This window comes from Lycium ferocissimum, chromosome 11 (assembly GCF_029784015.1).
Source record: "Lycium ferocissimum isolate CSIRO_LF1 chromosome 11, AGI_CSIRO_Lferr_CH_V1, whole genome shotgun sequence".
Lineage (NCBI taxonomy): Eukaryota > Viridiplantae > Streptophyta > Magnoliopsida > Solanales > Solanaceae > Lycium > Lycium ferocissimum.
This window is the reverse complement of record NC_081352.1, coordinates 3407937-3419715: the sequence shown is the minus strand read 5'-3', so window position 1 is coordinate 3419715 and position 11779 is coordinate 3407937. Positions and strand designations below refer to the sequence as shown.

Here is an 11779-nt window from a genome sequence, read left to right as displayed (position 1 = left end):
CCTGCAAAATAACACAATATCAAACAATGAATCCAATGAAAAAAACAACGGAGTCGTGAAACGACCCCACACTTAAGTCTTTTCCATGTTTTCAAGTTTAGAGTTGTGTGGCCCAACTTTTTGATTCGTTTTTCTCTTTTTCTTTTTTTTCTTCAGGCCTTTTCATGATTAACACCTAAGTTGGGATTGAACCGACCCCACACTTACTTCAAACTACTTACAAAAGAGGAAAACAAAGAAGTTAACTAAGTCGGACTAGAAAAAAAAACAAAAATCAAGAAGCTAAACTAGTTTCATGTTTTAGGACTTTGGGTTGGTGATTCATGATTTTTCTCAACCCAATTCACAATTAGTGATGCACAATCGATGTCCAAGGGTTCGTACAACTATTTAATGTCATATTGCTAGTCAAGACTTCACAATTCCACATAAAAATTCATTCGAGCATTTTTATAAACACCTTGCGGGCATAGAATCATTCCTTTGAATTTTAAGAAAAAATATTGGGTTTAAAACCCTCCCTTCTACAATGGGAGTCATCTTCTAGCCCTAGACATCAATAACAAACAAGCAATACCAATCCCCGCCCCAATTTCGCCCAAACCCAATAACCCTAGTTTCACAACTTCAATCTTCAAGAACAAGTGAAAAGAAGAAAAGATGGTGCTTACATCTTGATGTTATGAGATGAAATTACAAGTTCTTGAAGTTGTATGTGGGTTTCCTATGGATTTTGGGGAAAGGGAGGTGGAGGAATTCGAATTTTTAAGAGGGGAGGGGAGAGGGAGTGTTTTGAGTGGGAGAGGGAATGGGAATGGGAGGGGCGAATATGCCTTTTTAAACTTAAAAACAAAAATAAAAAATTCGAACCGCTTCATCCGCGTTGACCCCACTCGTGGGTCCAACGCAGAATATTTATTTTTGAAAAAAAAACTCTGAGTAGGCGTCACAACCGTATCATGGGTGAAATGCGAAAAAATCAGCTACAGGAAATTTTCGTTCAAGCGTTGGCCCCGCATCACGGGTCCAACTCATACATCAAACCTGGAACGAATTTCAACTTTTTTCGCGTGTTTTGTGGTCCTCCTCCTTCCCTAGTCCTGCAACATGAACAAACGTGACCTATATGTACAAAAACGTTAGGTTGCCTCCCAACCAGCGCCTTAGTTAAGGTCGTGGCACGACTCTTTTTGTATTTTTCTCATTTTTTTGTTCTTTTTTTCTTTATGCTACTTTTATAAACACGAGTTGCCTCCCGAGAAGCGCTTGATTTAACGTCGCGACACGACGTAGGCTTTACTCAAACCTCCTCTAGATCCACTGAGGTCTTCTCTGGATTGATGACCTCTCCAAAATAGTGCTTGACCCTCTGCCCATTTACCAAGAATGTTCGCTCTGCATTCAGCGATTTCAGCTCAACCGCCCCATGTGCGGTTACCCGAACAACTTCAAACGGACTAGACCACTTGCTTTTCAACTTCCCTCCGAAAATCTTCAGCTTAGAGTTATACAACAAGACTAACTGCCCAGGCTCAAAGTCACGAGGTTGGATGCGCTTGCCGTGAGTTCTCTTAGTTCGCTCCTTGTACATTTTCGCGTTCTCATAAGCATGATAGCGAAATTCCTCCAACTCGTACAACTGTAACAGTGTCTTTTCTCCAGCTTGAACCATGTCTAAATTCAGCTTCTTTATCACCCAATATGCTCTATACTCAAGATTAATTGGTAGATGACATGCCTTACCAAAGACGAGCTTATAGGGAGATGTGCGAATAGGAGTTTTGCAGGCTGTTCTGTATACCCACAGAGCATCATCGAGCTTCAGCGACCAATCTTTCCTACTCACGCTCACAGTCTTCTCCAAAATCCTCTTAATTTCTCGATTCGGTACCTCCACTTGACCACTCGTCTGAGGATGATAAGCAGTCGCTATCTTGTGTTTCACCCCATTTTTTAGCAACAATTTATCAAAGAGCCGATTGTAAAAGTGCGTACCTTGATCGCTGATGATGGCTCGAGGGGTCCCAAACCTTGTAAAAATGTTCTTCTTCAGAAATCTTGCCACCACACTAGCATCATTATTGGGAAGTGCAATGGCCTCCACCCACTTCGAGACATAGTCTACAGCAACCAATATGTATTTATTCCCCTTGGACGGTATGAAGGGACCCATGAAGTCGATACCCCACACATCAAATAGTTCGATCTCTAAGATGCCCTTCAAAGGCATTTCATGACGCTTGGAGATATTTCCGGCTCTCTAGCAGTTATCGCAGGCTCTCACAAATTCATGAGCATCTTTGAACAAAGTGGGCTAATAGAACCCAGACTGAAGTACCTTCGTAGCTGTTCTGTCACCCGCGTGATGACCACCATAGGGTGACACGTGACACTTCTCAAGAATTGCGGGGACCTTTTCCTCTGGGATACATCTTCTAATCAGCTTATCTGTGCCAACCCTATATAGATAGGGCTCATCCCATACATAGAAATGGCTATCATGCAAAATTCGCTTCTTCTTCTCGTGATTAGCGCCGGGGGGGTAAATCTCACTTACTATAAAGTTCACCATGTCTGCATACCATGGCACCTCAGCTGATTGAAGAGAAAAAAGTTGTTCATCAGGAAAAGTCTCCTTAATCACCACTGCTTCATCTACATGTTCCTGATCTTCCAATCTCGATAAGTGATCTGCTACTTGATTTTCTGTGCCCTTCCGGTCAAGAATCTCAATGTCAAACTCTTGCAGCAGCAACACCCAACGAATAAGCCTCGGTCTTGCATCCTTCTTCGCAAATAAATAACGAACTGCAGTGTGATCAGTATACACAATCACCTTCGTGCCCATAAGATATGATCGGAATTTGTCAAAGGCATAGACAACCGCCAATAACTCCTTCTCTGTGATTGTATAGTTCATCTGGGCTGCATCAAGTTTCTTATTGGCATAATAAATAAGATGAAAAATCTTGTCCCTTTTCTGACCAAGGACAGCTCCCACAGTAAAATCACTTGCATCACACATCAAAATAAATGGCAGAGACCAATCAGGTGCGATGATAATAGGAGTAGACACTAACCTCTGTTTCAACTCATCAAAAGCCGTCGATGTGCTTCATTAAACACATACTTCACATCTTTCTCTAAAAGCTTGCACATTGGATTAGCAATTTTAGAGAAGTCTTTGATGAACCGTCGATAGAAGCCTGCATGCCCAAGAAAACTGCGCACTCCCCGAACTGAAACGGGTGGTGGCAATTTTTTAATTGCTTCAATATTTGCCTTTTCAACTTCTATTCCCTTGCTCGATACCTTGTGCCCAAGAACGATGCCCTCTCGAACCATAAAATGACATTTTTCCTAGTTAAGTACCCAGTTTGTTTCTTCACAACGAGCTAACACGGTATCAAGATGGTTCAAGCAGTCATCAAAAGAATCCCCAAAAATAGAAAAGTCATCCATAAATACCTCCACATAGTTTTCCACCATATTGGTGAAAATAGCCATCATACATCACTAGAAAGTACATGGAGCATTGCACAAACCGAAAGGCATCCTCCAGAATGTAAACGTGCCATATAGACATGTGAATGTGGTCTTCTCTTGATCCTCAGGTGTAATCATGATCTAGTTTTAACCCGAATAGCCATCCAGAAAGCAATAATAATCGTGCCCAGCCAATCTATCCAGCATTTGATCCATGAAGGGCAAAGGAAAGTGATCTTTTCTTATGGCGTTGTTCAGCTTGCGATAGTCAATGCATATTCTCCAACCAGTAACAGTTTGTTGAGGTACCAATTCATTCTTCTCATTCTCTACCACAGTCATGTCCCTTTTCTTCAGGATACATTGTACAAGACTTACCCATTTGTTGTTAGAGATGGATAAATAATGCAGCTGTCAAGCCACTTGATTACCTCTTTTTTCACCACCTCCTTCATGATCGGGTTCAGTCATCTCTGGCACTCAACACTAGGCTTGCTTTCCTTCTCCAATAATATTTTGGCATGCAGAACGAACTACTAATACCTCGAATATCAGCTATTGACCACCCAAGGGCTCAGATTTGATATCTTACCACTCGTAAGACACGTTCAACCTGCACATCAGTCAAATAAGTAGAGAGGATTACAGGTAATGTGTCTCCACTACCCAAGAAAGCGTAGCGAAGATGAGGGGGTAATGGCTTCAACTCAAGAACTGGAGCCTCTTCAATAGATGGTTTCGACTTCTTCCATGACTCTGGTCTGTCTAGCTCCTCAAATGGTGTGTTTGCTCGTAGATAAGCACATGAAGTGTCAAGGATGCTAAGACACTCCTAGACTTCTGCATCAATCATCAAGTCTTCCCTATACACCAAAGCTGTCTCCAAACGATCTCGCGAAGCTAGAAAGTGATCTAACTCTACATTGGTGAGCTCGAGCTCCACCACGGTAATCATCTTCAACTCCTCATAATGGGCTAGAAGCTTGGTAGCTTTAAACACTTCAAAAGTCGCCTGTTTTCCATCAACTGTCATGAACATCTTCCTATCTCTCGCTCGGATCACATCATCAACAGTAGCTAAGAATCCTCTCCCCATGATGAGAGGAACACTCTTATCTGCCTCATACTAAAGTATTACAAAATCAACCGGCAGAATAAATGGGCCTGCCTTCACAAGAATATCCTCAATAATACCATCAGGATAAGCAAGAGATCGATTAGCCAGCTGCAACGTAATAGTCGTTGGCCTAGGCTCACCCAAGCCCAATGTTCGGAACACAGTAGTAGGCATCAGATTAATACTAGCACCCAAATCACACAATGCTAGCCCAACTTCAATGTTGCCAATAGATAATATCGTGAAGCTGTTCGGATCTTTCAACTTTGGAGGAATTTTACTCCTCACTCTAGAACTGCACTCGCAAGTGCAACATGATCTCAAACTCTGTCCAACGCCTTTTGTTTGCAACCACATCCTTGATATACTTAGCATATTTTGAAACTTCTTGCAAAAGCTCCACCAAAGGTATGTTGATGTGTACCTGTTTAAAAGAGTTCAAGAAATTTCTTGTAAAAGACATTTCTTGCAAGCCGAATCTGCTTTCTGTTTCTAAAGTCACTGTGGAAAGGGAGGGGGTGGTCGAACCACTTTCTCAACGGGTTGCTCTGCGACTATCTGCTTTGGCTCAGCTCGCTTAGCGTAGGATAAGCTCTGCTTCTGCTATGTTCTTCTTTTTCGGAGGCACTTCTTCAAGTTTTCTGCCATTCCTCAAGGTAACTACCTTGCACTCCTTTGTATTCTTCTCAGTATCACTAGGAAGAGCACCCGGTGGTCTGATATTCTGCATAATAGCCATCTGCCCCATCTGACGCTCAAGCTCATGAATAGATTTCTGCATTTCACTCTTAATTTTTTGATTCTGCTGCTACGTTACTTGTGATTGAGCTATGAGTTGCGTCATCATCTCTTCCAAATTGCTAGCTGGCTGAGCCTGAGGTTGTTGATAATTGTTCGGCTTGTGGAAGTCCTGCTTCCCGAATGGAGTGTTGTAATTATTTCCATAATAGTTTCCCCGATTTCCAATACCACGGTTCCCATCGCCCATAAAATAGACAGACTCTGGATTCAATGGGCAATTGCTATAATCATGAGGCTCACCACAACTTACACATGCTGCCTGCTGAATATGTTGAACTGGTTGGATCTGCTGAGCTTGAGGAAACGCCCTCAACATCACATTAGTAAGAGTACTTATATCAACCCGAATAGCTGCAACATCATCAACTTGAAGAACCCCAACAGCTTTCTGTGGTAACCCCCGGCTAGTTTCGTGATACTCGTGATGACCTTCGGACATCATCTCGAGGAGAGCTTCCATCTCTTCATATGTTTTGTTTAAGATCTGCCCTTGAGCTGAAGTATTCAACAAGGCCCTTGATTCATGGTTAAGTCCTTCTACAAAATAGTTTCCAATGATCTCCTTTGGCTGCATGTGATGTGGGCAATCTCGTAAATAAACCTTATACCTTTCCCAAGCGTGTGGTAGAGATTCAGAATCTCTCTGAGTGAAGTTAGCAATTCTTCCTTGCAGCTCCTTTGTTTTCTTGGGCGAGAAAAACCTGTCGATGAACTTATTCGATAATACCTCCCAAGAAATAATAGAACCGTGTAGATTTGTCAACCACTCCCTCGCTTCACCAATCAATGAGAACGGAAATAAGGACAGCTTCACATAATCATCGGGAACATCTCTATATTGGAAATTCTCGCTCAACTCCACGAACTGCATCAAGTGCTTATGCAGGTCTTCACTAGATTTACCGATATACTGGCATGTATGCTGCACCAGCCGCACTATTCTTTCTTTCAGCTCAAAATTTCCAGTAATGTCAGGCCTAACGATAGCCTTAATAATAGTTGCCAGACTAGGTCTAGCATAACTGGACAAAAGAATCCGCTGTTCCTGTGCCCTCGCAGCCGCTCTTGCACCCTGTTCATCACTGTTTTTGTTTCTATCCCTTTCTGCCTCTTCGAGAACAAGTCTTGCTGCTTCATAAACCATTTTTCTCTGTCTGTGTAAAGTTCTTTCGATTTCGGGATCAAGATCAACTAACGATTTTCCTGAACTTCTAGTGCTTGGCATGAACCAGAGAAACCTGAAGTGACACAAGTAGACCAACGAAAAAAATAAAGACTTGAATAGAAAAACAAACTCAAATTAGAAAAATAGCAATTTTTTCTAAGTCCCCGGCAACGGCGCCAAAAACTTGTTGCTCCCACATGCAAGTATACGCGGTCATAGAAGTAATATAGACTTTTAAGTCCAAATATCGATCCCCCAGAGACTTAGATTCTACTTTTAAACTAATTAAAATTCGAATAAAACTATTCAAGAAAGTGAAAATCAAGGTGTTTGTTGTAACTAAACTAAAACTGAAAAGTAAACAATTTGTGATGGGTGTTTTTGTGGATCGAGAGTATTTTGACAAAGATCGTAAGATTTATCGTATGAGAGAAAGTTCGTGGTCATGGCTTTCGACAATCCAAATTGATCTTCCGACAATTCTACCTATCTTATTTTCCGGGTTACTAGTTGTCGGGTTAATTATAACTTTATGAGTATCTTCCGAGTTGCTCACAAGCCTATAGATGCTACTATAACACTTATATCCCTATGGTCGCCAGAGGTAACAAGAACGCATTTACTTATCTGTATTCAACTAAGCAAGGCTAAAGGGTATATTCCTATCCTTATTAGCGAAACGATTATATCGAACAAGCCGTATTTATTCTTATTACGCATGCAAATTCCCTATCCCTAGTTCAATTCACACGCCACAAATGGTGTTCAACTATTGGCCAGATAATCAAACAATTAAGATCAAGAATAAATAAGCAACCCAAAATATGAAAATTTAATTGATAGAAATTGTCGTCAAACCAACTATCATGTTGTAACGACCCGTCCGATCGTTATTCAATATTCCGCACACCCATACCCAATCTGGGTCGAAGGTCGTAAATAATAAGCTCTATGGTGTGATTTAGGGGTTAAGAGTGGGAAAAATCAATTCCGGACAAAATTAGAAATTGCAGGCCAGGCAAAAGAAGTAGACCGCCATAGCGGTACTGCTATAGCGGCATATCCACCGCCGCAGCGGTCCACGCGGGGCAGTGACCTCGTTTTTGGTCACTTAGTTTATTTTTCTCTCCTTTTTCAATGAAAGACTTCCAAAGGCTGCTCCTAGGGTTCCATATGAAAGAAAAACCCTTGACACCAAGAAAAAGAAACCTTTCTAATTTCCTCCCCACCATTCCCTATGACTATTATCGCTCATGGATTCGGATGAAGGTTACGAAGACGAGAAATTCATGGATATTCAATTAGCTGTTCGTCAATGAGGTAGGTTATGGTTTACTTGAGTTATACTTTGATTAGCGAATCGTATATACTTTTAGAGTTGACGGGAGACTGTATGATTAGGTCTTCGGACATGGAGTTTGGATGGACACATTCTATAATGTAACTAAAATTATGTGTAAATAGTAGATAGGGTAACAATGAATAGTTATTAATGGAAGTGCTATTATCATTGAGGGGTACTTCGTGTTTAAATTATGCATCCCTTGGAGAGGGGAATTCCCGTCTTTAATTCTAGTTGTATTGAAATATTTGCATGGTTGTCTTTCTTGTAAATAAGAGATTGTATTGAGAGGACCAAGTAAGTCGGATGAGCACAATGCCCATCAAGGGCATGATTCATGACTTGTTTGATTAATGCATCATCGCATTGTATTGCATGGGTTATGAGGAAATACATGTAGCAGGAAAGGCTGAGCATGGTATTTGTGTCATCGGGTCTTTTGGCCGTGTCAGTTGAATACGAGGAATATATATATATGATTTGGATCTGCGTCCGAGGTTCTTTCCCGAGCGGAGGATTTCTGGCTCGGGTCCGAGGAGTGAATCCGGAATGAGTGGTACATGGACACCATAGGTCCCCTGCAGGTCATGACTACTGAGAAATGACATCAGTTAGCATGTATGTATAGTGTGTTTGGGCCCTTGCATCGCATTCTGCATTGCACCACATCTCATATTTCTATGTTATGCATGTGTGTACTATCATTGTTGATATTGTTTATTCATCTTTATGATTTTGTTGATATTATGTGTGGAGAGGTGGTTAATATAAGATAAGGGTAGTAGCGGATTTTCAGATAAGGACCCATTCCCTAGGTGCATCGTATTATAGTAAGTAAATTGAGTAGGTAAACTTTACGGACAAAAAGGGTAGAAGTGAGTATATGGTGAGCGTGGAGGCGAGAGTAATAGGTTGGATGAAAGGAAGGGAACGATTGTGATTAAATAGAATACCCGTAATTCTTGGAAATAAAATAAATGAACGGTTGAGAGTGGAAAGGTAAGTGGTGAGGGTGTAATAACCTTTATTGAGAAGCCTGAGTTTCATTGACTTATCTGCTTATCTTATTGACTTTATATTGTGTTGCGTGAACTAATCTTAGTCGACCTATGATACTTACCAGTACGTGTGGTGTACTAATACTACTCTTGCTATGCCCTTTTGGGTGTAGATATGTTGCAGGTCATAGTTGAAGTTTCGCCGTGTGGATTTACCAGGCATTCTCCTACAGCCTCGCTCATCTCACTCCAGGCAGAGGCTGTGTCATTTATTTTGTCTTCATGTATTGCAGGAGCTCTTGTACCTATCTAGACTAGATCCCAGGAATTTCTTTTCAGTTTTATTGTATTTTAAAACAGAGTCTGTACGAAGCTTTTACCTTAATTTTGTGATGTTTGAAAGATTGTTGTCGCAACTGTTTAAATGTTGGGTTTAGTTGGTAAGGGTTCGCCTACTAGGTTAGTATTATGGTTGGTGCCCGTACGACCCGTGGGTTGGGTCGTGACACATGTCTTTCGCCACAACCCTAGAATTAAGGAGTTTAGCTACTCATGATTCTCAATGAACAACAAGAATTCATGAAGAAACTAGGGTTGAAAAAGATGAAAATAAAATAAAATCTAGAGAGAAAGTAATATGACGGCTTACAAGTCTTGGAATAATCCCAGCACGTCATTAATAACGAACAAAACATCTATTTATAGTTTAGGGTTGTTAACCAAATAAAAGGGTCCTAATCCTAATTAAAATCGGACAAAACTGGGCATTCCCGCGTTGGCCACGTGTCGCGAGTCCAACATGGGGTCTTCAGTGATTTGGGCCCTCAATTGTGCTGAGCCCGCAACGTGGGCGTGACACGGATCATCAAAGATTCTACAGCTTGCATTTCCCATCATGGCCCCGCGACGCGGGCCTAACGCTTGAGTGTCACCTCGCATTGCATCCGCAACGCGGGGTTGGCACAATTGCCTTCAATTCTTTCCAGAAAATCTTCTAAGTGTCACACGCTCCTCTCGTTTACTCATGCACACAAGATCACCTCCAGAATCAACCAAAACTGCTCGTCCTATTGTTTGTGCTCATCGTACCTATACACATGAAATATAGCGACATAAGCTCAAATACGACGATTTCATCATAGATTAAGCGATAAAAGTCATAAGAATAGGATTTAAAATGACACGAAACATAGATATTTGTGCCAAATATCAAACCACTAATTTAATAAATCAACAATAGTACAAACTAGCTATTCATCAATATAATCCTTCCACATGGTATGGGCAATCTCTTCATGTCAAGATCGAGTCTTGTTTTGCAAATTTTAAATGATGGATCTCTTTTTACAAAATATAAACTTACGGGTCAAGTTTTACTTTTAAAATATAACTGAAATCACAATTTAGAATTTGAAACCCTACTTTTTGTAGAATTTAAATTTGAAATCATGATTTGAAATTGACATTGAAGTTTTGTGTTGCTATCATAAACAAACGCTGATTTCAAATCAAAACTTGAAATTGAGATTCCAAATTCTATGGCCAAACGCCTACTAAATTGATTTATTATTTTGCTCTTTAGTTATAGAGAGTTAGTTCCCATACTTCTAATAAAAATAATAGAGATGGGCTTTGGTTTCATTTCGTCCTTAATGTATAAGCATGACGAAAATGGTTGATCAATTTGGTCCAAGTCATGTAAGTAAATACAATCGCTACTTTTGTTATCAATATAAATTGCGGCCCTCAACATCTTTCTCCATACATAACTTATTTAGTCCAACCGAAGTTATTCTAGGCTTTCTTCTTTGAATATAGTAAAATTTACTTGGTGTAACTACCCCTAAGACTTATTTATGGATAATATCTAACCTTTTTAATATTTATGATCCATAAATATATTTTTCAAATTTTACACTTCATAGCTACCCCACTTTTTTACTAAATAACCGTACATCACCACATCCCTGTTTAGACGCATAGTTCCCAAATATACTCTTTTCTCTCCCTAAATACACGCAAGTAACTCCCAATCCCCCCATTTCTCGCCATAATTCAAATCGTTTCTTCCACTTTTCAATTATCAATTCCGTTTTTCACTCCACATAACTCCACATTATTTTTACAGTTTCTGAGTAAAACATTTTCCAAAAATAGGTAAGTTTTTTTCCGATTTTGATTTTGTATAATGTATTTCAGTATATTTTTTGACAAGATGCATGTTGTTTGCTGTTTTTTTTATTTTCTGTAAAATTCTTTGTTGCTTTAATTTCATCATTCTCAGATATACAAATCACCCATTCCTAGTGTTGTTTTTCATCAAGATTCACAGATTCGATTTCAATGGTTGAAATAGGCTCTCCGGGCACGAGAACTCGAGGTATAGAAAATATAATAGATGGTCCTAGTTTTTCTTTGGGATTTACTCAAAGAAGAAAACCCCATTGCGGGGAGGGTCATCTTATCGAGACGCGTAGCAAAATCAATGATCCAAGAAGGACGAAACAATATCATGATGATAAAGAAAAAAAGAGGAAAACGATCGGCACCCGGATAAAAAAGTTTCTCAAGTGCCGCTACGAAGAAGAGAAAAGGTTACCAAGAATGTTCCCGGGAGGCAAGGGCAAAAAAGTAGTTCGGAAAAAACCTTCAATTGATGTAGAAGACGATGGAGAGGTATTTTCCCCCTTTTCATAAATGTATTTCAATTCACCGAATCGTATTTCTCATATATTTATGTGTATTTTTTTCGTATTTCCTTTGATTTTGAATTATTTATGTGTTTTTTAATTTGTTATATACATTTTATCATCGGTAGTTATGTTTTTGTGTTTTGTTATATTTTGTTTTCAATTTGGGTTGGACATTCT

General features: G+C 39.9%; 1 protein-coding gene across 1 annotated transcript; it reads right to left on the bottom strand.

The window, feature by feature from the left end:
• Positions 1 to 5411: 5411 nt before the first annotated feature.
• Positions 5412 to 6548, bottom strand: LOC132037261 (uncharacterized). Its single transcript, XM_059427754.1, has one exon. It carries the CDS (start codon positions 6546 to 6548, stop codon positions 5412 to 5414), a length of 1137 nt encoding a protein of 378 aa, XP_059283737.1.
• Positions 6549 to 11779: the final 5231 nt, after the last annotated feature.